At 45.5% G+C, this 24085-nt stretch overlaps 2 protein-coding genes across 3 annotated transcripts in view; one reads left to right on the plus strand and one right to left on the minus strand.

Annotated features, from left to right (window-relative positions):
* Positions 1-404: 404 nt before the first annotated feature.
* Positions 405-12096, plus strand: SLC31A2 (solute carrier family 31 member 2). The gene is made up of 4 exons (XM_069943174.1): positions 405-618; positions 8838-8904; positions 10034-10286; positions 10378-12096. Exons 1-4 carry the CDS (start codon positions 613-615, stop codon positions 10562-10564), a joined length of 513 nt encoding a protein of 170 aa, XP_069799275.1. The 5' UTR covers positions 405-612; the 3' UTR covers positions 10565-12096.
* The window catches only part of NIBAN2 (niban apoptosis regulator 2), a 46138-nt gene continuing 34110 nt past the window's right edge, over positions 12058-24085 (minus strand). For both annotated transcript variants that reach the window (XM_069943173.1, XM_069943172.1), the window contains exons 3-15: positions 23544-23674; positions 23289-23417; positions 23103-23208; positions 22284-22448; positions 20879-20994; positions 20448-20552; positions 18487-18649; positions 17840-18027; positions 17596-17751; positions 16502-16615; positions 15480-15587; positions 14177-14288; positions 12058-14088 (exon numbers count right to left, since the gene is read on the minus strand). In XM_069943173.1, coding sequence (XP_069799274.1) covers positions 13148-14088; positions 14177-14288; positions 15480-15587; positions 16502-16615; positions 17596-17751; positions 17840-18027; positions 18487-18649; positions 20448-20552; positions 20879-20994; positions 22284-22448; positions 23103-23208; positions 23289-23417; positions 23544-23674 — 2534 coding nt within the window. In that variant the 3' untranslated portion in view covers positions 12058-13147. The remainder of the gene's footprint in view (positions 14089-14176; positions 14289-15479; positions 15588-16501; positions 16616-17595; positions 17752-17839; positions 18028-18486; positions 18650-20447; positions 20553-20878; positions 20995-22283; positions 22449-23102; positions 23209-23288; positions 23418-23543; positions 23675-24085) is intronic.

A 24085-nucleotide genomic window follows, 5' to 3' on the forward strand; every position in this document is an offset into this window, starting at 1 on the left:
GCACTCGGCCTCCCCCACATGTTCTCTGCTCTGAAAACACTAATGAATGTGAGTGGTAGAACTGGTTTTACATAGGACTGGCAGCATCACCCTCTCTGCTCCATGACATTCCCTGAGTACACAGGCCTGGAGGCAGGAAACTAGCAGCCACTTCTCTCAGCTCACTGTATATAAGGATGCATAGCTGGCTCCTGAAGTGTTCTACACCACGCTGCCTCCAGGGGGCACTGGCTGGCATGTAGCATCTGCAGAAACAAGACAAGTGATGCGCTGTAGGAAAGTGTCCCCAACCGGTGGTGGTAGTTCAGCTCTTCATGCTGAGAGTTGTAGTTTTGCAGCAGCCGCGCTATACGGCCATTATAAAGCAGTGACTGATAACAGAAGGAGCAGACGCACCTGTATGCAGGACTGGAGAGAAACAGCGACACCTGCCGACCAAAGTATTAAGTGTCCGGGCGCCTTACTGGTCACGTGACGGCTGGCGCTCCGCCCAATTCCAAGTTTTCGACTCTGCCCCCATTCCCGTCGTGCTTTGCTCTTCGCAGTCAGCTGATTTTGGGGAAGTCCAAATGAATCTCGGGGTTGTGGACGAGTAGCTCGGTGACCGGTGCCATGCAGGTAAGTGACTCCGCTACTGCGTACGTAACGGCAACCATCACTTCTCTCAGGATCCGTGACTCGCTAGCTGCCGCAGAACTATAAATCCTGGCATGCTGGGAGTTGTAGTTTTGCTACAGCTAGTGAGCCACAGGTTGGGGGAAACACAGCGAGTGCTGCAGGACTACATCCCCCAGCATGACTTGCAGGTGTAGTGCATCCATAAATCCCTTCCCCAGGGGGAAAATAACACGGAACTGGTTTTGTGCTTCCCGGAGTCCGCTTACACCTGTCTGTTCCCACCCTAAAATATGGGGGACACGGGCTCTATCTTCCCAGTCATCAACAATCTCCAACCACAGTGCAGCTTTTATTTTTACAAAACATGATGAGAGCTAAGAGCTGCGCTGTGATTGGTCGCTGTGAGCAACTGGGCGATCCCTGGTGTTATGATAAATCATGGCCGCCAGCATTGTGCTTCACTGTCTCTATGTCCAGGGCCGTCTTAACAGCATTATGGGCTCCTGGGCAGAGGTGCGAATTGGGCCCCCCCAACCGCCGCCATCAAATCCCCCACATCTTTGCATATAGTGCCACACATAGTAGCCAGTGCCCCCATAGTAGCCAATCCCCCCATATAGTGCCCCCCATAGTAGCCAATCCCCCCATATAGTGCCCCCCATAGTAGCCTGTTGCCCCCCATAGTAGCCAGTGCCCAACAAAACAGTTACTCACCTGTCCGGCGGCCCCAGCAGCTCCTCTGCGCGCTGCCAGGAGACATCAGCTGCTGGGGCCGGCGGACAGGTGAGTTCCGGGACCGCCCGCCTGGCCAGCCCCTTCTATCGCCGCTTAGCTGAGCCGATCAGAAGCCCAGGAAAGTGCTGCTCATTGCACTTTCCTGGGCTGATCAGCTCAGCTGAGCAGCGATAGAAGGGGCGGGCGGAGGGGGGCACTCAGGGCCGCTCACTATGCATATGCACAGTGAGCGGCAATAGAGGGGGCGGGCGGGCCGGCTTCCTTGCGGTGCTCAGCACTGCTTGGGAGCCGTCTTCGCTTTATAGGACGCACTTAGTTTTATAAGTGCGTCTTATAAAGCAAAATATACAGGTATGTCCCAGAGGACAGGGGGCCCCCTAAGACGCAAGGGCCCCCGGGCAGCCGCCTACCATGCCCAATAGGTAAGACGGCCCTGTCTATGTCTGGTCCCGGGGATTCAGTCCCCATCTAATTATCTAATTGTTACAGGCATTTTATGTTTCCGATGTACTACTTTCTAATTTATTGGCTTATATATATATATATATATATATATATATATATATATATACACACACACACACACACATAATTGAAGATTGTAACCAGCAAAGACCACAAAAAAATCCCTTTAAAATCAGAGGAGGGGGAGGGGGACTTTGGCGATTCGAGCTCCATTTTGAAGTCTCAAAATACAGTTTGTGAACATAGCCTTAGGATAAGATCACACGGCATGGTGGTAAGAAACATGTTTTCCCTTACGTCCTATTGGCCTCACAATAGATGGGTGTCTCCGCCCCTGTGAGACCCGCAGGACGAGAGGAAATTTTAATAAACAAAGAAAAACAGCTCCACCCCCTCCGGTATAAGTATGGCTCAGCCCCCTCTACCCTCAGTTCTTTTTTTCGTCCCGTGCAGGCCGCAGTGAGAGGAGGTCAGGAGAGGTCTCCTGACCCTTTCTACATAGTTCAGGTGGGAAGTTTCTGGTGCACCCGGACTTCTTACCTGGATTTCAGAGGCGTTTACCTTCCGGAATCGCTCTTGCTACTTCCTGACTGAGCTCGGGTCGGCCGGAGGTCTCCGCGTATGGGCGCCGCCATTTTGTTGTAGCCGGTGAGCGGAAGTGCGTCACTCCAGGGGCCGGCGAGCCTTTTTTGATGACGTATATCCGGTGTGGGTGCCGGTCAGAAGCCATCTCCGTTCGGCGTTCCTCTGTGAGGTAGAGGATCCTGTGGGAGATAAGTGATTCCATTGTTATACAGGGAGCCTGCGTGGCGGCCAGATTCAGGCAATGTATGAGTTCTCTTCTTTTCTGGGCATTCTTGTAAGAAGAAATTTTGGTCTAATCACTGTATATATATAGATGTCCTCCAGAGAGGGGTCGGGAGGTGCTTCCAGGAAAACCTCTTCCAAGAGGAAGCATCTAGCCTGTATGGAGTGTGGTAAGTGTTTTTTCTCACCTGGGAGAAGTTAGTGAGTGGTTTAGCAGCCTGAGACTGTATCATATCATATCATTTTTAGAAAATCTTCTCCCCGACGGCTGGGAATACCTTAAATGTCATATCTGCAGACAACAGGCTCCGTCCCAGAGAGAGGTTACTCCATCGATTTTAATAGATAAGGAGGAGCCTACAGTACAGGATGTGGTCGTCTGGGCTAAGAATTATATGGACCAGTCGGTTTCAGGTCTTAATAAGTCTATTGTGGATTTAAAGGAGTCCCTGCAGAAACAGTAAGTCATATGAGTGCTTCTCATAAGTAGATCCTGGGAGATATCTAAAATAGAGGTATCTGTTTTTTAGGAAAAGACCTAGAAGAAGTTGCTCCCCGATGAGGGGGTCCCCATCTGATCATAATTATAGGGCACCCGTGGAAGACATTTCATCTTCAGATGATGATGATGACGATGAGGAACCTGATCCTGGGAGATGCTATTTTCCCACGGAAAAATTCAGCAAACTAACCAAAGCTGTTAGACATCAGAATCATCCGTATGAAGATGGGGAAAGACCAGGCACCTCTAGAAGATTTGAGGTGGATGAATCTGTCCTTAAGATGATGAAGTTGGAGTGGTCAAAACCAGAAAAGGCTGCTGTGCTTAGTCGCAGGTTTAAAACCCTTTATACCTTAGTTGAGGATAGATCTAAGGACTGGAAGCTTCCCCCTAAAGTGGATGTAGCAGTTGCAAAACTCTCTAAAAGAACCCTGGTACCCTCGGATGATGGGTCCAGTTTAAAGGACCCGATGGACAGGCGGATGGAAGCCTCCTTAAAAAGAGCTTATTCTGCAGCATCGGCCCAGGCAGCCGTAGCTATTTCCTCAGTGGAGGTTAGCCTTGCGCTTAGGAAGTGGCTTATGGGTTTGCAGGAGGATATAGAGACGGGGGTCAGTAGGGATAGAATGCTCACCCTATTTAAACAGATTAATTTAGGTATAGATTTTCTTGCAGATGCCTCTCATCAGCAGGTACGCTTGTCGGCCAGATCAATGTCTCTTGCCACTGCCAGTCGCAGACAACTTTGGTTAAGACCCTGGTCTGGAGATACCAACTCCAAATACTATCTAAGTAGCCTGGAATATATGCCAGGTCGTCTTTTTGGAGAGGAATTAGATAAACTAATGTTAGACCTCTCTGATAAAAAAGGAAAGTCTCTACCTTATAACCAAAGGCCTTTTCGGAGGCCTTTTCGTAGAGACAGAACCCCACAAAGAACCCGTCAGTATCGTTATTCCTCTAGAGGCAGAGGCGCCTACACATCCAGAAGAGGTAACAACAGACAGCAGCCAAAGACCTCAGGCAAGAAGCCAGATTTCTGACTATCTCGACGCCCCGGTGGGAGGTCGGCTTACCCTATTCGCAGATACCTGGGATTCCGAGATCAAGGATCCTTGGGTAACGAATTTAGTTCGGGAGGGTTACTCCCTTTCTCTGGATCCTTATCCCCCAGAGAGATTTTTTGTTTCAAAGCCCCCCAGACCTCCCAGGGACGCCATATTAGAGTTGGAAATTCAGACTCTAATCTCCAAAGGGGCTTTAGAGGAAGTTCCCCTTCAGGAGAGGGGCAGGGGATTGTACTCCCCTGTGTTTCTTGTGCCAAAAGCATCCAAGAAGTGGAGACTCATTTTGGATTTAAGGTTTCTCAACCGATTTATAGTAAAGAAGAGGTTTCGAATGGACACGATTCGTTCTGTTCAATTTGTTCTTGTAAGAAACGATTTTCTTGCAGCTCTGGACCTCCAGGACGCTTATTTCCACATCCCGATTTGGCCTCCGCACAGAAGACTGCTGAGAATTGCGGTTTCAATAGAGGGCTGTGTACGCCATCTACAGTTCAAGGTTCTCCCCTTCGGCATCAGCACAGCACCATTTGTGTTTACCAAGGTAGTGGCCTCGGTAGTTGCCCAATTGAGACTCCAGGGAATCCGAGTGGTTCCTTATCTGGACGATTGGCTAATCATTGCCGCCACAGAGGACCTCCTCCACACACAGGTCAGCATAATCTTGTCTTTCCTCCAGCGTCTCGGATGGATTATAAACAGGGACAAATCGGATCTCACTCCTTCTACGAGCAAACTTTTTTTAGGATTCCTGATAGACACGAAACGCATGCAACTCTTTCTTTCCCCTCAGAGAAAACTAAGGATCAGACAAGGATGTCAATTTCTAGCCAGACCCAGACAGGTCCCTATCAGAACGGTCATGAAGTTTCTGGGTCTCCTTTCATCTTCAGCAGACGCAGTCCAGTGGGCTCTCTGGCACATGCGCACTCTACAGATGGAGATGCTTCAGGCTTGGGACAGATCCCTATTTTCTCTAGACTCCAAAATGATACTCTCACCCAACAGCAGAAGATCACTGGAATGGTGGAGGAATCTCAAGGATGGGAAGAACCTGGAAGAGCCAGAATGGACATTTCTAACGACGGATGCCTCGGGGACAGGCTGGGGAGCGCATATGCTGGACCTCCACATCGCAGGACAATGGTCAACAGAGGAGTCCAGACTGTCCTCCAACACTCGGGAATTAAAAGCAATAACCTACGCACTCCATCATTTCGCCCCAATGCTCCTTCAGAAGCCAGTGCGGATTCGTACAGACAACATAGCCTGTGTGTGGTACATCAACAAGCAGGGAGGTACCAGATCCCAATCCCTTCTGAAGGAAGTGGAAAGGATCTTTCTATGGGCAGAAGGAAGGATAACGAGTTTATCCGCGACACATATCAAGGGGGACCTGAATATCCTGGCGGATCGCCTGAGTCGCGGTCTAACCATACCAGGGGAATGGTGTCTGAACGATGCCGTATTTCAGATATTAGTTCAGAAATGGGGATTACCCCAGATAGACTTGATGGCAACACGAGACAACAGGAAGCTGAGCAGATTTTGTTCCCTTTACAGGATGGACAATCCACTCGTTGTGGACGCCATGACGGTGCAATGGAGTTTCAGTCTGGCCTATGTCTTCCCCCCGGTTGCCATGATACCGAGAGTATTGATGAAAATCAGGCAGGACCAAGCCTCAGTGATAGCTATCATACCCTTTTGGCCGAAGAGAGCTTGGTTCCCAGTTCTCATGACGATGAGCCAGGGGAAGTATTGGAGGTTGCCGCCATGGCCAGACCTCATTACACAGGGCCCACACCGCTGCCAGAACCTGAGGGCGTTCAACTTGACAGCGTGGAGACTAGTAGGCCCCTACTAAGAGCTTCGGAACTCTCGCGGAGAGTTTTACAGACCCTTTCTCACTCGAGAAGTGAGGCAACTAACAGATCATATTCAGGAATTCAGAAGATTTTCTGTAATTGGGCAATCTCTAAGAGTATTAATCCAGAAGCTCCGTCCACAGCTCAAGTGTTAGACTTTCTCCAAGACGGCTTTGACAGGGGTCTTAGACCTAGCTCCATTAGAGTGCAGATCGCTGCCCTCTCAGTTTTCCTGGGAAGGAAGCTATTTCAACTTCAACAAGTAAAGGATTTTTCTAGAGCCATTGATAGGCTAAGACCTCCTCTAGTCAGACCTGTCTCTCCATGGGATCTATCTCTGGTTCTCAGATACCTGTGTTCTCATCCCTTTGAACCATTGGAGGAAGCAGACATGAAGTTTGTCACGTTCAAGGTTTCGTTTCTTCTGGCTATAGTAACAGCCAAGAGGGTTGGTGAACTACAAGCATTAGGTTCTGTAGAACCATATCTAACCTTCCTTCCGGACAGAGTGCTTCTCAGATTCCTTCCACAATTCAGGCCCAAGGTTCCATCCTTTTCTAATTTAAACCAGCCCATTATCATTCCTACTTTTCAGCCATCGTCTACCGAAAGGGAAGATCATTCTTCTTTGGATGTTCCTCGTTGCCTCAGGGTATACTTATCCAGAACTCAAGAGTTCAGAAAGGAGGAGAACCTACTGGTACTGTTTCATGGTCGCTTTCGGGGCAAGAAAGCTTCCAAACCATCAATCTCTAGATGGATCTGCGACTGCATTCGCACTTGTTACACGTTAGCAGAAAGGGAGATGCCAGAGTTTCTGCAAGCCCATTCCACTAGAGCAGTGTCTACCACCTGGGCAGAAAGATGTGCTGTTCCAATTGAAAACATTTGTTTATCAGCTACTTGGTCTACACCGGGTACATTTATTAAGCATTATCGCCTACACTCCCTCCTTGCTGACAGGACGCTTTTTGCCAGTTCTGTCCTTAGTGCTGTGGTGTCTGAGGGCCCTCCCGATGGGGGTACTTCTCGCTAATTCCCATCTATTGTGAGGCCAATAGGACGTAAGGGAAGTTGACATTTTGAATGTTAATGTGTTTTCCCTGAGTCCTATTGGCATCACAAGAGTCCCCCCCTTAGTAGATTTAATTGTTATTGAACTGAGGGTAGAGGGGGCTGAGCCATACTTATACCGGAGGGGGTGGAGCTGTTTTTCTTTGTTTATTAAAATTTCCTCTCGTCCTGCGGGTCTCACAGGGGCGGAGACACCCATCTATTGTGATGCCAATAGGACTCAGGGAAAACACATTAACATTCAAAATGTCAACTTCCTTGTGTTTTTTTTATTTTTTATGTTTCTTTTATATGTATTTAAATACATATTTGTGTGTTTTTTTGCCCAGTATAGTATTTACAGAACACATGACCTGTTACTTGATTTATGCCCTTAAAGTGTATTCACCAACCCACTCCCCCAAACTGTTGATAGCGTCTGTTTGATGAGAGTAAGTCTTTACTGGTCGTGTCTTATAAAATGCCTCCAGTGCTTAGTTAGGGTTTAAAAAAAAAAATCTTTTAATCTGCAGCACGAGTCAATGTGGCGAGGCCTATAGTGTCTGTGCCCTAGGCATGCAGCGCCTCTTTTTTTTTTTTTTTTTCTTCCTCCCCTCCCTACTCACCATTAGCAATGCCCCTGGCAGGATTTCTCCTAGTAATCACTGGTCTAAACACTGCGCTTGTGCCTTAACTATGTAGGCCACGTCACATTGACTTGGCTACTGGAGATTAAAAGATAATTTTTACCCTAATAAAGGTAACGGGTGAATTCTAAAATGGCCGGGAAGGAATTTCATCAAATGGACAGTACCAGCAGTTTTGGGGGATGATGCATTAGAGACATAAATTCTGTTTATTGTGAAGGCTAATGAACGTATATTACATTTTCACAATACACGTAACAGACTGAGAGGGCATTCATATGTTCCGTAATTATGGACGATGTGCTACGGCACAGACTTTGGAGTTCCCTGGATCATCATTCATTAATGCTGGGAGCTCAGAAACTGTCAATCCTTGCACTACTGTAGTGACATGGGAACGAAGCCTTATAGAAAAAGGAGAGCGGAAAGGAGGCAGTACTATCTGTACCTACAGCATTTATAAGTAGAGAGGAAAGGAGGCAGTACTATCTTTACCTACAGCATTTATAGGGAGAGAGGAAAGGAGGCAGTACTATCTGTACCTACAGCATTTATAAGTAGAGAGGAAAGGGGGCAGTACTATCTGTACCTACAGCATTTATAGGGAGAGAGGAAAGGAGGCAGTACTATCTGTACCTACAGCATTTATAGGGAGAGAGGAAAGGAAGCAGTACTATCTGTACCTACAGCATTTATACGGAGAGAGATAAGGAGGCAGTACTATCTGTACCTACAGCATTTATAGGGAGAGAGGAAAGGAGGCAGTACTATCTGTACCTACAGCATTTATAGGGAGTGAGAAAGGAGGCAGTACTATCTGTACCTACAGCATTTATAGGGAGAGAGGAAGGGAGGCAGTACTATCTGTACCTACAGCATTCAATAACTGTATACCAGTAAGGCTGATCCTCATGTTCACATACAAGACAGATTGTAAGTTTTACCAAGAACATTGTTAGAGTGGAAGGCACATGCCCTGGTCAGTCTTGTAGGTGTCGTCTCATGTAAGGAGCAGATTGTGTCAGTGACATTAGTGCAGCCGTCACTCAGCATTTATGTCTTTATTTTCCTTCTGCAGATGCATTTTGTTTTCTCGGACAATGTGACCCTGTTGTTTGATTTCTGGACGGTCCAGACTCTGGCAGGTAAGAGGCGCTGTCCTATAAAGTAGGAAGCAGTTGTTCTATACCAGAAGATTGTAAGCTCTGCCCCCAGCTAATGATGTCACTTCCTGAGTCGTGGCCACTGGATGAGGAGGTGGAGAGTCTCCTCAGCTGTGTACACCAGGGTGTCTATACAGGCCCCAACTTTTTAGTGTTTGTATTACAAGTGCAAAACCTGGCCTTATAATCCAATATGGGCGTCCAGCAGAAGTCACCCAGGGTTTTTCACTTTTGAGGGTACCAGCAGTAATACTTTGTTCACATCTACATCGTAGCCTCTGTTGCCACTTTTTTTTTTGTCAAAATGATTAGTGAGGAGCGAATATCAGAAAGTTGTCGGGGTTCGGCCAAACCTAAACCCTCGGCATTCAACTCCCTGCATTGGATGCCGTGAAATCATGGTTACAGCCTATGACGATATCCAAGTTTTCCAGGACTCCCTAGGGCAGCATCCAACTTCTCCAGACGCTATGAGTTGAATGCTGAGTGTTGCATGGCTGAACCCAGACAATTTTCTGATGTTTGCTAATCACTAAAAAGGTTGGTACCCATTATAAACTGAGTCCGACAGGCCCCCATGTTATACGATAGAGAGTTGTGTCTTTCATAACTGATCATAGTCTAAAATGTTTTGGGCTGCGGCTGCCATCTCTCCTCAGTACAGAGATGTCACCTTGCTTTGTCCTCGCGAGCCGCCATTCCATGATCTACCAGACCGATCAGGCTGGATTATAACCTGTGATGTCATTGAGTGTAATGGACCTACAAGACTATATGTAACGTCTGTAAACTTCCTCATTGCAGATCCAGATCTGAGCTCGGCCGTCACTTCAGTCTTATGATTTCATGAATCACTTCCTTTTTTATTTCAGTGAATTTCAGCTTTTTATATGAAATCCTATATTATTTACTTGGCCTTGTATTCCATCCTGACACGTTTATCACCAGGGATACATTCTATATTGGTGCTGCAGAATAGGAGGAAATCCACCATAACGTTACAAAATGAATCAATAGAGAGGATAAACATTACAGTGTGAAGGGTCTGTATAAGATGTTCTAGTTGGCACAGACCATTACTGATCAGACACTCCCGGTGATTCTCCCCCAGGTCTTCTTCTCTCCTTCGTGGTCGTCCTGCTTCTCACCGTTCTCTATGAGCTTTCTAAGGTGTGGAAATCCAACCTCCTAACCAGGGTCCTGCAGACGCTGCCAGTGACACCGGACTCGCCTCTCTGCCCCCCTCTCCTCTCTGACCCAGAGAGTAACTTCTCAGCGGCCTCGGACACCCTGCTCATCCCCGATCCTTTATTCTCTGCAGAAGACACTCACCCTCCGGCGCAGTCATCATCGTCCACCTATTGGTAAGTATCCGGGGGATTGGACCCCATTATCTGGAGCTCGTGACCCCCCCCCCCCACCCCCCCCCTCACTTACTGTCGTCTCTACACACAGGTGGTGGCTCCTGCACTCTTCTGTCGCCCTCCTGCACACGGTTCAGGTGTTTCTCGGATACGTGTTGATGTTGTGTGTCATGTCTTACAATGCTGCCATCTTTATAGCTGTCATTCTCGGCTCTGCTCTTGGATATTTTGTGGCATTCCCACTTCTTGCCAAACACCCCAAGCCGCACAGCTTATAGAGGACTTCCAGAGTCATGGGGCATGTCTTCCACACTGTCATGGACAATTACTCCTCTATATACTGTCTATGGACCTACTATAGCACATACTGGCCTGAAGGGTCGTTGGTTTTATAAGGATTCACACAGAGTTCTGTTTTATCTCATAAACTGTCACCACCAGTATAACCAGTGACTTCTGGTATTGGGGCCCAGGACCTTGGTTTGGTGGCCTTACCCTTTTTTGAGTGTTTTTATGAGGCAGGTGTCCTCTATATCCCTTTCTATACTTCCTTACATGTACATAGATTATGGCTGGATCCTACACATTGGGTTCTCCATAGAAACCTATATACCATCCTACAGTTTTTATTACAACATTTCAGTGAGATATTTAGCACAGGTGGGTTCCATTATAACAAATTTGCATTGCCGCATATAAAGTGTCCTGATTGGACGTAATAGTCTGGGATGACAGGGTGACAAAATATACACTCAGACTCTCATAGGTACCATGACCATGTGCACAAGCTTTAAAGCACCTTCATTCAGAGATTCCCTTATTCCTTCTGTCCTTAAAGGGGTTATTCAGACTTAAAAAATATGGCTGCTTTCCACCAGAAACAGCACCACTCCTGTCTTTAGTTTGGGTGTGGGGTTTAGCAGCCCAGTTCCTTTGAAGTTAATGGAGCTGAGCTGTAATACCACACATAGAGGACAGGGGTGGCGCTCAAGTTTTGTGTACATGGTTAGCGAAATCAACAACTCACACAGCACTTCAGATGCTGCATTTGCTCTTTATAAAATACTATTTTGTTCAAATAATTGCCAATAGGTGGCGCCGTAGCTATGCAAATCACGCTATAAATGCTCATAGTGTCCTCTTTGGTTTGCAACAACCCTCCATTCGCAACACCATGTTTCCCATGCTGAATGCAGTGAGTCTACTGTAATTACTACAGCATCCCGAATAATACACATCTGTCACGATAGACCTGGTCCTTCAAGATATCCCGTAACCAGAAGTCACATGGGGTAACTGAGGAGGCTACAGTGTTGTGAAATAACGCCTGATCACCCATACATCTGTGAAAGCCTCAATTTATGCAAATAAAATGCAGTTACTGCTATAGCGCCACCTAATGGCAACTTTTTTAACAACATTTTTTTTATCTTTTAAATGCACATCGCCAGAAGTGCCGTTATCAGATTTTTGTCTCATTTGGGAGTAGCAGAACGTCCTCCCTCTGACCTTGTATATAGATCCTATGCCAGTGATGGTGAACCTTTGGCCCTCCAGTTAATTCAAAAACCACAGTTCCCATCATGCCCAGACATTTGAAGATATAGCTTTGGCTGTCCAGGTATGGTGGGAAGGCCGGAGATTCCCCATCCCTGCTCTATGCAAACGTGTGTGTACTAATGTTTTACACTGGACTGCATTGTGCGCATCTCTCAGGCGACGGGGGGAGAGTCCTCCACCAGGAAACCACACAAAAGTTGTTCACACTCGCTTCTGACTTTCTTATAATAAAGTTTTTATTTATTATTAATTAGAAGCTTTTTGTTTTTCTTTAAAACATTTAAAAGTTTTAATAAAATATATCTAGAGAGGAAAATCCGCAGGTCTGGATTGAGATAAAAAGGCACTGCTCGGCTGAGAAGGTCGGGTCGCCCCGTGATGATGTGCAAGGAGTGAGAAGTCTCCCCCATAGCTCCATGCATGGAATGGTCTGTGTGTGCGTGCTGCAGGGGAAGGCAACATGGTGCTGCTAAAAGCCAATGATAGTGAATGTGGCCTGACTGAAATCCAGAAGGTTCCGGCAGCGTTGGTTGCCACATGACCCTATTCATTATCACAAGTTGCAGTTTTAGCAGCACAATGTTGAGAGGCCAAGTTATCATGTATCCTTAGTTAATCGTAGACATTGGTTCGTTGACATTTACCTGTACAATGCTAGGACTAAACTGGCCATGGTCTTCTGTGCCCAGTTATGATTGCAACAGGAGCCAACATAGAGAATTGGAGACCAATCCAGACGCCCCAAGCATAAAGATTCAGGAGGTAAGGAGTTCTGGTATCAGAGATTTTTTGGAATGTCCTATAGGTGAGGTGTCTATATAATCCTTGTTATAGCAAACTCTGACCCTTCTGCTGGAGGGAGACATTGAAGCTGTGGTTTGGGTTAGTGTTCATACAAGTCTGTGCGGTCACAGAGAGGGGGTGTATACAGAAAGTGGCAGTAATGAAGAGGTGTATGAAGCTCTAGGACTATGATCTGCGTGAGCGCCAAAATCATAAGTTACCGTTAGGGTGTAAGTGAGATTTAGTGCCTGCCGTGGTGAATCTGCTCGATAAGTCTGTATAGGGCAGCGGTGTCATGTGAGGAGCGGTGATGTGCGCTGGTGAATGTGGAGAACACTGAATACTTTCCAAAAAGGGGGTGAAACAAAGCAAAATAACCAGCCCTGGCATAGCGGAGAGGAGCAGAGCCAGAAAAGCATTTAAATAAGTAGTTTTGTGCCAAAAGGAAGGAGAGCTTGGCGATGCTTCTGCCCTCCATAAAAGTTCATTGTACAACCTTAGTCCCATAGTACTGATCCTCAGAACTGGGTGATAACCTCATCACGCTTTCTTGGAGAAGGTATAGGAATTTCTTTGTAGCCTTCACCTTCCTCTTCCTCCTCACTAAGGGGGGACTGGAAGCCGCTATCATCTGGGGTGGAATGTACTGTGTGTGTCATGGGGGACAGTAGCGGCTGTGCTTGGCTTTCTTCTGTAGGGGTGACGAGGGAAGAAGTTACCTCCGGTGTTGTGGGGAGATGGGTTGTTCCTTGTACTCGGTGGTCTCCTTCTTCCTCTTCGTGTTCTGGACTTGCAGGTTCTATAACTGGCTCATGTTGAGACGCAGTGTTCTCGTGCACCTCAGGAATAAATTGTTGTTGGTCTTCGGCAACATGGTCACTTGTCACCTGTGGTCGTTCCACCTGTCTAGTGTGAAGATCTTCAGCGTGTTTTAAGATGTCTGTTACCGTGCGGTATACTGGTTTGGGATGCTCTGAAGCGGCCTCTGTCTGATCCGGCTCATCATAATGTTCATGAGGGGACGCATGGACTTCTGTGTGTGACTCTTCAGGCTCAGCGGGTGTCGTTTGTGCTGCATGTCTTACGTCCTCTTCAGGTTCTGCTTGGACAGACGTCTCTGCAATGTCCTTTACTGGAACTTCAACATCAAATTCTTTGACCAGCATGTTACGTATTGTGTGCACGTCACTAGACCCTGGCTCCTCAGGGATGTCTTCATTGGCTGGAACTTCCTGACATGATTCCAAGTATTCCGGTGCTTCATCGTCTTGGATGATAGAGACCACTTGGCGTGCTCGGCCATGATGGTCTCCAGCTTTTTCATCATTGTTACCATATTCATCGGTCCAGTTGATGGGAGGTCCCTCACCAAGGAGATGAAGGTTGGGGTCACTGTTGTGCATCACTATACTGTCCCGGTACAGGTTGTGTTTGCGCTGGGTGGCAGCATCCTTCACAGCTGGAAATGAGGAAAAATATGTTTAGGAAGTGAATTGTTTGACGACATCCCAACCATACGGCGTATCCAACATCTGCTCCATCCTTACCTTGTATGATATCTCTCATTACAGTCTGTAGCACCACTTCTTCATAAATATTCTCCAGCAGCACAAACCGGGACAGCTCCTCAAATATCAGTTCCTGGTAGCGGGGTAACTCCTGCAGAGAACATAGAACGGAGTTATGGCTGCGTATAATGGAAGGTTCGTATTTTCTAGGATTGTTAGAAATCCTTAACAATAGTTTGGATAGTGGATTTTGTTTACAATTCTATTGAGGTCAGTGGGAAAAATAAACACTAGGCTCCCTAAACTGTGGCTTTAAAGTGTACTAAAAGGTTATGAGTGAGAGTCTGGCTGCCAAGACCCTCGTTGTTCGCTAGAATAAATGGAATAAGCGCTTTGTTTCTGCTCAGCTTTCCTCAGGAATAGTGTTGAGTGAACTTTCCAAATTGCTCAGGTTGGGGAACATTCTTTGAACCCAAACGTTTGGATGCTGCCAGGAAAACACAGATACAGCCTATGGTTTTCCAGGACTCCCTAGGGTGGCATCTAACTTCTGCAGCAACCGGGAGTCAAATGGCGAGCCTTCGAGTTCGGTAACATTTTCCAAACTTGAACGCTTGGCATTTGACTCCCTGGCGGCAGGAGAAGTTAGACAGTTCGGCAAGTTCGCTCAACTCAACTGTCTCAATGAGTCTGTACCCTTGTGCACTTGGCTTTGCTAGGAAAGCTGAATAGAAACAAAAGGACAAAGCACTCGGCCTAGCACATCCCTTTATTCCAGATATTAGGTCTCCGCACCCAGATCCCCACTCATAACTTATGACCCGATCACATTAGAATGTGAATAAAAAAATTTCTATTTATTTTTTTTTCTTACAAGACATGGATGACATTTGTTAATAATTTCTTCTGCTACTACTATATTCTGCAGATCTCCATCGACTACGTATGAACCTTGCCTGTCTCTGATGGGTGAGGTAGTGTTCCAGCGTGTATTGCTTTTTTTCTACTAGAGGGAGGCTTGTTCTGTTGGCTCGCTGCTCGCTATACGGACCTGCAGTATACACTGTGTTCATACATTTGCCATTGTTGTTACAGAGCTTTCATTTGCACACAGCGTGACTATAAACCGGTCACTTTATCCAACACATTTGCATGCATTAGAAAAAGTGGTGCAGGGGCACCTTGTATTACAATGAATTGCTGCCATACACCTAGATATATCTTCCCTGTGGTGTCTAGCAATGTCACAGTGTCACACAAGCCTTTTCCTATTGCAAGGAATTGCTTCCTTCACACAATCTTAAAGCAGCGGCTGCACTTCCTCCCTCCTCCCCACACTCACTGATTTGCAGGTTGGCGCCAGCTTCTTTAGTAGAAACGGGATGATGATCTGTAGTAAGGCTTCTTGGAAGAACTTCTTCCGCACTGTGCTGCTGTCATAGTCATATTTCTGTAAAGTAGATGACAGATATTAATGTCCTCATTCTTCCAGAATTACACTATCTATTTTCCATGCGGCAATGAAGTCAGTATTACTATTCAGGCGCCAGAAAGAGATTTCAAATCTATAGCCAGGAATATACGCTTGTTTAGAAGTAGAAAACACGTCTTTATTTCACTATGGAGAGAAAATGTCACTCGTGAGGAAAGAGGACGTGTAACATGCCTGACACTTCCCATCTCACATAGCTGCCTGACATTAATGTCATTATACTTCTATCCGGCTGGGGGCCAGGCTCAGAGTCATCTAGGCAGCTCCCCCCTCATTGATCTCTATATGCCAATGTTCCCCAACCTTTGGCTCTTCAGCAGTCTTAGTTTTGCAGTTCTCAGCAGCATGCTGGGAATTGTAGTTTGTCACACAGGTTGAGGAACACTGCTATGTGTAATCAAGTATATAGATCGATCAAATCAATGCTGGTGAGATGGTCTTCTCATGGGAAGCTGGTATGGATCCAAATCCTAAAATGCAGCATAGACACTATTTAAAGGGGTTATCCAGGCTTAGAAAAACATAGCTGCTGTCAACAGAAAAAGCACTACCCCTGTCCTCAGTTCAGATGTGTTTTTACAGTTGATACGAATTGTTATACCACACACATAACCTGAGGACAGGGCTGGGCCTGTTTTTGCAAGAAAGTAGCTGTGCTTTTGCAATCCTGGATAACCCCTTTAAGAAAGTCAATATTGTTGTATTGTGATAGTTGTATAGTAACCAACCAAAACTGCAATAAAGATGGTCTTCTGGAAAGTGGGGTGGTGTAAACCTAGTAGTTTGGTGACTTATAAAATGAAAGCTATACAGCAGAAATGCCATGCTGGTTCTTGTAGTAGATGCACCATGTTGCTGGGATACTCTCTTACCTTGAGAACACGTTCTAATATGCGCTGGATGTCTCTGCACAGGTTCTCTGTTCCTTCCTTGTTTAGTTCCTGGTGGATAAGCTGCTCAAAGGTGTACACTGCATTGTCTGTTTGCTACAAAGGAAGGATATCACTTTATTACAATCACTATTATTCAGCAGTAACACAGAGGTACATCCAGTGTTGTGTACACTGCTGAGAATAAAGTGCACCGTATGGTATGTTCCAGGGGGCCCTACTGTTCTGTATGCTGCATTATAAATGGTTTACAGTATGGAAGCAGTGAGAGTCCACTACAGGCCTCTAGAGGGAGCTGTTGTTGCATCTTTCTTAAAAGGACAATTAGAATAGAAAAAAGCCTTACAAATCTTAAGGAGCTCTTAAAGGGACCCTGTATATAGTTTTATGGAAAGAGTTCCAGAATACCTCTGTTTATCCCTGGCTAAGTAGGTAAGTGCACGGTTACAGGCAGCTGTTTAACAGGCTGCAGATTGGATTGCATTTGCAAGGTCCCTTTAAAATTTTGCTCATTAGATCAGCAAATGGCTGTGTGTCACATGTCATGGTTTGTTTGCAGTAACTTTGCTGAATAACTGTGAAAAAAATGGAATGTGAACACAGTCTAAATGCAATCACTTAATGGTCTTACAATGGACAAGGGCGTTTCTATGAAGAAAAAAAAAAAAAGTGTCGCTCTGACCTTTTGCCACACCTAGTTACCATGTGATTAGGTTTGTGACTTTACAGCAATATAGAGAAAAAATCACCATCTTAGGCTCAAAAACTGGCCCAAAATACTGTGTGTGAACATGTGATTAAGACTGGTATATTATGGAAGCGTGTAAGGAACCCCCAACTACACAAATACTTGTTCTGGTTCCACCCTTACTGGTGCACAAACCAGAAACCATTGAGTTACCCGGTCGGGCTCAGGCTATGTTCACACATTTAGGTTTTTAATTGCAATTAATAACTATAAAGCCAGGAATGGATTTGAGAAGAGACGTCTCAGTCTTTCCTTTATCAGTCCTCCATTTAGAATCTGTTTATGAAGGTGTGAGCATACCCTTGGGGTGCCATCAGTGTTTCCTTACCTCTCTCATGAGAATCTGGGCTCTCTGCTTGAAGACGGACGGACTTCCCACATCGAACCTCTGCTGCAGGCCTTCTAGGTTCAGGTGATCCATCTTCTCATAGCACTGTTGCATTTTAACAGGATGATAGGCCAGCTGGGATATCTTCTCCATTTGCTGGTGGACACACATATAAGTTATAGATTTGTAGAGGTATCACATGTACCCCAGACTGGCCCCACCGTCCTCTTCTATTATACCTTACCTCACCCAGCTTCTCCCGTCCTCCCTCGTTCACCAGGTTCTTGTTCATTTCTGTGGCCTCAGTGAAGATCAGTTCTCGTACTTCAGAAAACCCCTGGCTGGTTGGCACCATCAGAGCTTCCAGAATAGATGGGATGTGTGACTGGACATGGTTCCTCACGCACAGTTCGGCTTTGGGCAGCACTGCAGCTGTTATGTAACACATATGAGTCAGAATCTAGCAAGAGTTTAACAATCCTGAATAAGGTTAAAAACCTTTTACTAGGGTGTATGTATAAGTAATGGGAACCCAATAAACCCTATCAGTGGGCATCCACTATATTACAGGTGTCAAACATGAGGCCTTTTAGCTATTGCAAAACTACAATTCCCATCATGCCTGTCCACCCATCATGGGAATTGTCGTTTTGCAACAGCTGGAGAGCCACAGGTTTGACAACCATGTCCTATATCAATGCCTGCACTCCTCTATCCCTATGATCTCCAACCTATGGATCTCCAGCTGTTGCAAAACTACAACTCCCAAGCATAGCTGTCCCAAGCATAATTTTGCAATAACTAGAGAGCCACAGGCTGGAGACCATTATTCCAGTGCTAAGCTAAGGTCACACAACCAGTATTTACTAAGTTTTTGTAGTGACTTCTTACCTCGAATCTTGTTGGACACATGCTCCTTGCAGGCAATGATCTGATCCATGTCCGTCCGGATCTGACTCTCCATCTGTGCTCTCCTGTCACCACATTTCTTTTCCAGTCCGTCATAAAACAGGCGTGCCTGCTCGTGCACCATCCTATACACCGTATCTGAAATCTGTGGAAACAAGTAGTGTAAGGAACATATCTTCTCATTCCAGGCCAGCCTATAGCCTGTTACAGTCACCTATGTATCAGCTCACTAAGCTTGCTAATGCATGCTTATGTCCAGGTAGACATGAGGGTGGAGAAGGCCAGGCAAACATGGAGTCTGCTTATCTCAGGGGAAACATTGATTGTTAAAGAATTCCCATCCAATAGATATTTCTCTGGAAGAAGCTGACCGAGGGGTTAAACCTGACAGCACCCATAACAATGACCAAAGACATCCAAACTGTATACTAGGGATATAATAATAGGCTTGACTACTGTGCATGATGGGCCTCATAATGGATAGTTGCCCATTACTTGTGTGAAGGACTCGTGTCGGTGAAGTGTTCTCTCTCCACTTATCTCGCCAAGCACTTGGCATAGAGATAATAACTCTTAAGCTTCACACGACGATATCAGAGAGAAGGGAGTGTCTCAGGAAATCACATGACAGCCATAAATGTAATTTCACAACTGACTCCTAAATGGCAAATACGATAATATAATGGAGACATGTTCTTCTTTTATATCACAATGCTGAAGTTCACTGCTCCTTTATCACACGTATCCCCAGTAACAGCATTAGCTGTCTGTGTATGCAAACTAAACCTATGTTTTAAGTATGACATTCACCATCAGTAACATGGCGCTTCATTTAAACTGCAGTACCAGACAGAGCCACCATAAAAAGTATGGCGCTGTGTCTAGTAAACAAGCGGGGAGAGGCACCCACATGAGCTTCAATGAGTTTATCAGGCTTGTGACCAGGGGTTAAACTATTACCGAAACCATGCATTTCCTAATACTATTTCCTATACAGTTTTGTAACTTTATTGTTATGTCTGTTCGCTGTGAAACAATACATTCTGCCCTTGTAATACAATTTTGGGGAGCCTTATTCCAGGCTATATTGTAGGACTGGTGACTTATTATGAAAGGTGAAAGTACGTGTTGCCATTGGCTATATTACATCATTAAGTGCAAGAGATGCCTATAAATTTCCCTGCAATTTCCTGTAATTCATTTTCACAAGGGAAAACTATTGTATGCTGCAAAGTGGAACAAAGGCCGTATCGAATATCTGAATGTCTGACTGGTTCCTGGAAAGCTTAAATAAATATGTGTGCGGACAGCATTGGCGGGTGTCTGTGTGTGTTAAGCATAGCTTGGGCCCTGTACAGATCATGCTGGGAAAAGCTCCTGATGTACACACAACATCTGTCCATAGGGATCCAATAAAAGCCCAAAGAATGTGGGAACCTTCCCCCCCATTCTTACATGTTGTCATCCTGACATATGATGAGTTCTCTCATACTTACTTTTGCCCAAAGGGGTTACCCAGAGTTAGGAAAAGCACAGCTACTTTCTTGGACAACAGTGCCACCCCAGTCCTCAGGTTATGTGTGGTATTGCAATTCAGCTCCATTTACTTCAACTGAGGACAGGGGTGGTGCTGTTTCTGGAAAGAAGTGGCCATGTTTTTCTAAGCCTGGACAGCCCTTTACGAGTCCATCCTTGTGTATCATGAAACAATGACAGATCCTTACAAAGGCACAACTGCTGTATAGGAGTGGTGACATGGACACAAAGCAATATAGTTGTAAGACCCCATGAACTAACATGCCTGCAAAATACATGATTTGGGTGCTGGTATAAGCATCGATCTTGCAAGTACGCTGTACTGACTAAACTACAAGAAGGAATTGACTTCTTACAGCTTTCTATTTCATTTCTCCAATACAGTTATTTTCATCATATAGACTCACCAACAACCAGGCCCTCTGCCGATCCTGCGGTTTCCCTCGTAGTTTGGGGCCTATGATATTCTTCAAATCAGGGAGAAGGTCCTCCATCACCAAATTACTGAGGACCTGCATGATAAAGGAAAAAACAAAGGGTAAGTGTTATCTGAAAGTTTAAAGGGATTATCCAGGTTTATAAAACATGTCCACTTTCTTCCAGAAACAGCACCTCTGTCATCAGTTTGGGTGGGGGTTTTGAAGCTCCGTTTCTATTTAAGTAAATGCAGCTGAATTGTAATACCACGCACAACCTGAAGGCAGGTGTGGAGCTGTTTTTGCAAGAAAGTAGCTCTGTTTTTTTAACTCCTGGATAAACAATTTAACAATGGATTAGACTGAGCCAGATTCTGTATAAACCTATACACTTCAATAATAAGATGTCAGTAGCCACCTACCTGTACTTGGTTGCCACACAACATGTCCCAGGTTCCATACTGATCACGTGCTTGCCTATAGAGCCTAACAGAGTCTGTAAAAGCTGCCGATTCCACCCGAGCTTCTTCAGGAATACCTGACAGGAAAAGAGAGGTGTACTATTAGGGTATGTTCACACAGCCCAAACGTGGTCAATAATCACACAGCAGAAAAAGTCTGCAGCCAATCTGCAAATCCAGGATTAGAAAGACAGTGCCACCCCTGTCCTCAATTTGGGTGGGAGTTTTGCAGCTCAGTTTCATTAAAGTGAATGAAGCTGAATTGTAATACCACTCACAACCTGAGGACAGGGGTGGCGTTGTTGTTTTGGAAGTGTTTTTCTAATTCCTGTTTTGTTTTCCTCCTGTTGTGTCTGCATCTGTTGTATCTGTGGGAAAGCAGAGCAGACAGAAGGCGGCACAGAGGGACATGTTCGCACAGGTGACTTATGTTTGCAAGAAACTTAAATCCACTAAACAACCAGCAGCTCTGGAATTTACAGATACTGTATCATCCCCTATACAGCAATGATGTGTCATTTATTTAGAGAACACGTACTATGAAGCCATACTAGTAGTGCAGTTTCCTTGCCTATGCCCCAGACATCTCACTGCAGGAGACTTCTCAGACAATGTGAAAATGCAATATAAAAAGACATGAATGGCCTTAGCCCAGACACATTTACTAGCAAAAAATAAATAAATAAAAAAAAAAATCAGAGATTTATATTAAACATAAAAGGAGAACACAAAAATCTGCCAATACTGTGCATCCTGCTCTTCCCCGAACTACAGGGTCCAGACCTCACCCCCCCTGCAAACAGAGGGCTTGTACTTACAGGTGTGAGGTGCAGGTGTGCACCATACAAGTGTAATTGTGTGTATCTAGGTATACAACGGCGAGCACAACTGCGGAAGCGGGAGACGAAAGATAATAGTAAGAAGAGACTACTAAGATGACAAAGTATGGTTCATGGAATTTGGTATGCAAGAATGGAAAAGGATCAGTTGAGCGCAACTCAGGCATGCTCGAGTCCGATCGTTCTGCATTTGAGTACGGGTGACTGAAGAAGTTGGATGCAGGGAGTCCTAGAAAACATTGATATGGCCTATGGCTGTTTCCATGTTTTGCAGGACTCCCTAGGGCTACATCCAACTTCTTTAGCCACTGGTATTCAAATGCTGAACGATCGGACTGGAGCATGCTAGTCTAGTGTCCACCATTATCATGTCTTCTCAGCATTGCTTTCCTCTTCATCCTCAGGCAGCACACATGTAAGTCATCCGTGCTGCCTTAGGACTTGAGGAAAGCAAAATTACTGGTACGTTTTTGTTTTTCTTTCTTTTTTAACCAATGAATTTGCTTTATTTGAAGTTCCAGACTTACCATTATTGCTGTGACGTACACAGTCCTGAAACACTGCGCTCCATCGCTGCTGCTCGCGCTCAGTCATAAAGCAGAAGTGGTAGTGACGGCAGTACGGGTGCCACAGGATGACCGGGAACTGTGTGGCACATTTCATCTGTGCGCTGCCAGCTTTCACTTTTGCACCTGAAAATAACAGAAATCAAGTTAACCCATGGCTTCACTCCTTTAGTGACTGTACCAGCTCGTAAACACAATATACCAGCCACGCACGGGGATACGTATCACTGCCACATTACAAAACATAAGGGCAGATGTTACAAAGCCAAGGATCTGTGAGAGCTGCATCTAATACATTACTAAGTATGGAGGGGATAGGTTGCCAATGAGTGGGTAAGGGAGAGGGGTGATGTCATGGAGGCACTATGCAACTTTCTTCATTAAAAGCAACAGCGTCCTCTGTGCTAGGAAGAGGTGATGTTCCCTTCATAGGCACAAGGGCTTAACCCTCCGGCCCTGATATCCTACGTTGTGGGACAGTAAGGACACCTCATACATCAATAATGAGCCGTTTGTAGCCTAGGTAAGCGGTGCCAATCTAACAGGCTGGTGCTTGCTTACTGTGAGGGGACGGGTCATGTCACATGGCCCTTAAAAAAACATGTCTGCTGCCTTCCAGAAACAGCATGTCTCTTGTCTTTATTTGGGGTCATGCTTTTCTAAGCCTAGATAACTCCTTGAAGACAGAACTACTAAGATCCATCCCCAAGTGCACACTAGGAAGTCAGGGACACACACATATACCGTAAATAAATAAGTAAATAATAAAGTAGTACATACTTGGAATTGTGTTATTTAGCATTTCGGTGTACTGATCTAGGGAGGTGAAGACTCTGTACCCAGCGCAGTTGATCCCGGCTCGGGGTTGCAGGCCTCGATCATAGGCCTAGTATCAGAAGTAAAAGAAAAGGCTTAGTTACTAGGCCAGACTGGAGAGTGTACATGAGGACAATGGACAACACTTACTATTTTGTTCTCATAAAGTAGTGGTCCATAATGGTTAGGAACGAGGCAGAAACGGTTCCTCCACTTCTTGGTATCATCCATATACTGGAATAGGTTCCCAGAAAAGATCACCTTGTCTATGGAGGGGACCTTAAAAAGACAAAAAAAAAAATATTAACTCATTCACATGTACCTGACATTGTATCCTGACCTATATGATCCAGACTAACCAATACTGACAATATTATAGTAACTGATATATATAGCCCATCGTACCTTCCGATGAAGTAGTTGTGTCTGCGGGCCTCCATTGCCTTCAATCTCATACCGGACGCTGTTAAACAAGGCAACTCCATATTGTTCCTCGTACAATTTCCCAAATTCTGCCAACAATTTTCCTGTCCGTTCTGTAATATGAAAGAGAGAACGCACGATCAGAATCTAGAATGATGATTCATCACGTCCAAAAAGAATACATGGGCATAGGGGCTTAGCGTAGATGTCCGAGAAGAACGGCTCATGGCGGATTATCATTTGACTAATGTAAGCAAAAACATAATAATCCTGGCAGCAGCTGAGCGAGACTCGGCGATGTGTGAGCTCACAGGTGGATCACGTACAGGTGTTTCACCCCCCCCCCCAGGGGGGGGTCATGGGTCATTGCCAGTATTCCTATAAATACGATGCACAAAACATCTGACAAGTATTCCGGTTATCAGCCCCATGAGTAATTCCCCTGACCACACCGGGAAGACGTTCAGCAATTCGGCATTTACAAGAAAAACATAGGATTAGTCCACTCATAGTGTGTCTGATGA

This window comes from Dendropsophus ebraccatus, chromosome 10 (assembly GCF_027789765.1).
Source record: "Dendropsophus ebraccatus isolate aDenEbr1 chromosome 10, aDenEbr1.pat, whole genome shotgun sequence".
Lineage (NCBI taxonomy): Eukaryota > Metazoa > Chordata > Amphibia > Anura > Hylidae > Dendropsophus > Dendropsophus ebraccatus.

Bases quoted from the DNA above. Each gene is read 5' to 3' on its own strand.
- SLC31A2 (XM_069943174.1), top strand. The intron at 8,905-10,033 runs GTAAGAGGCGCT...ATTCTCCCCCAG, and splicing joins GACGGTCCAGACTCTGGCAG to GTCTTCTTCTCTCCTTCGTG. The intron at 10,287-10,377 runs GTAAGTATCCGG...CTCTACACACAG, and splicing joins TCATCATCGTCCACCTATTG to GTGGTGGCTCCTGCACTCTT.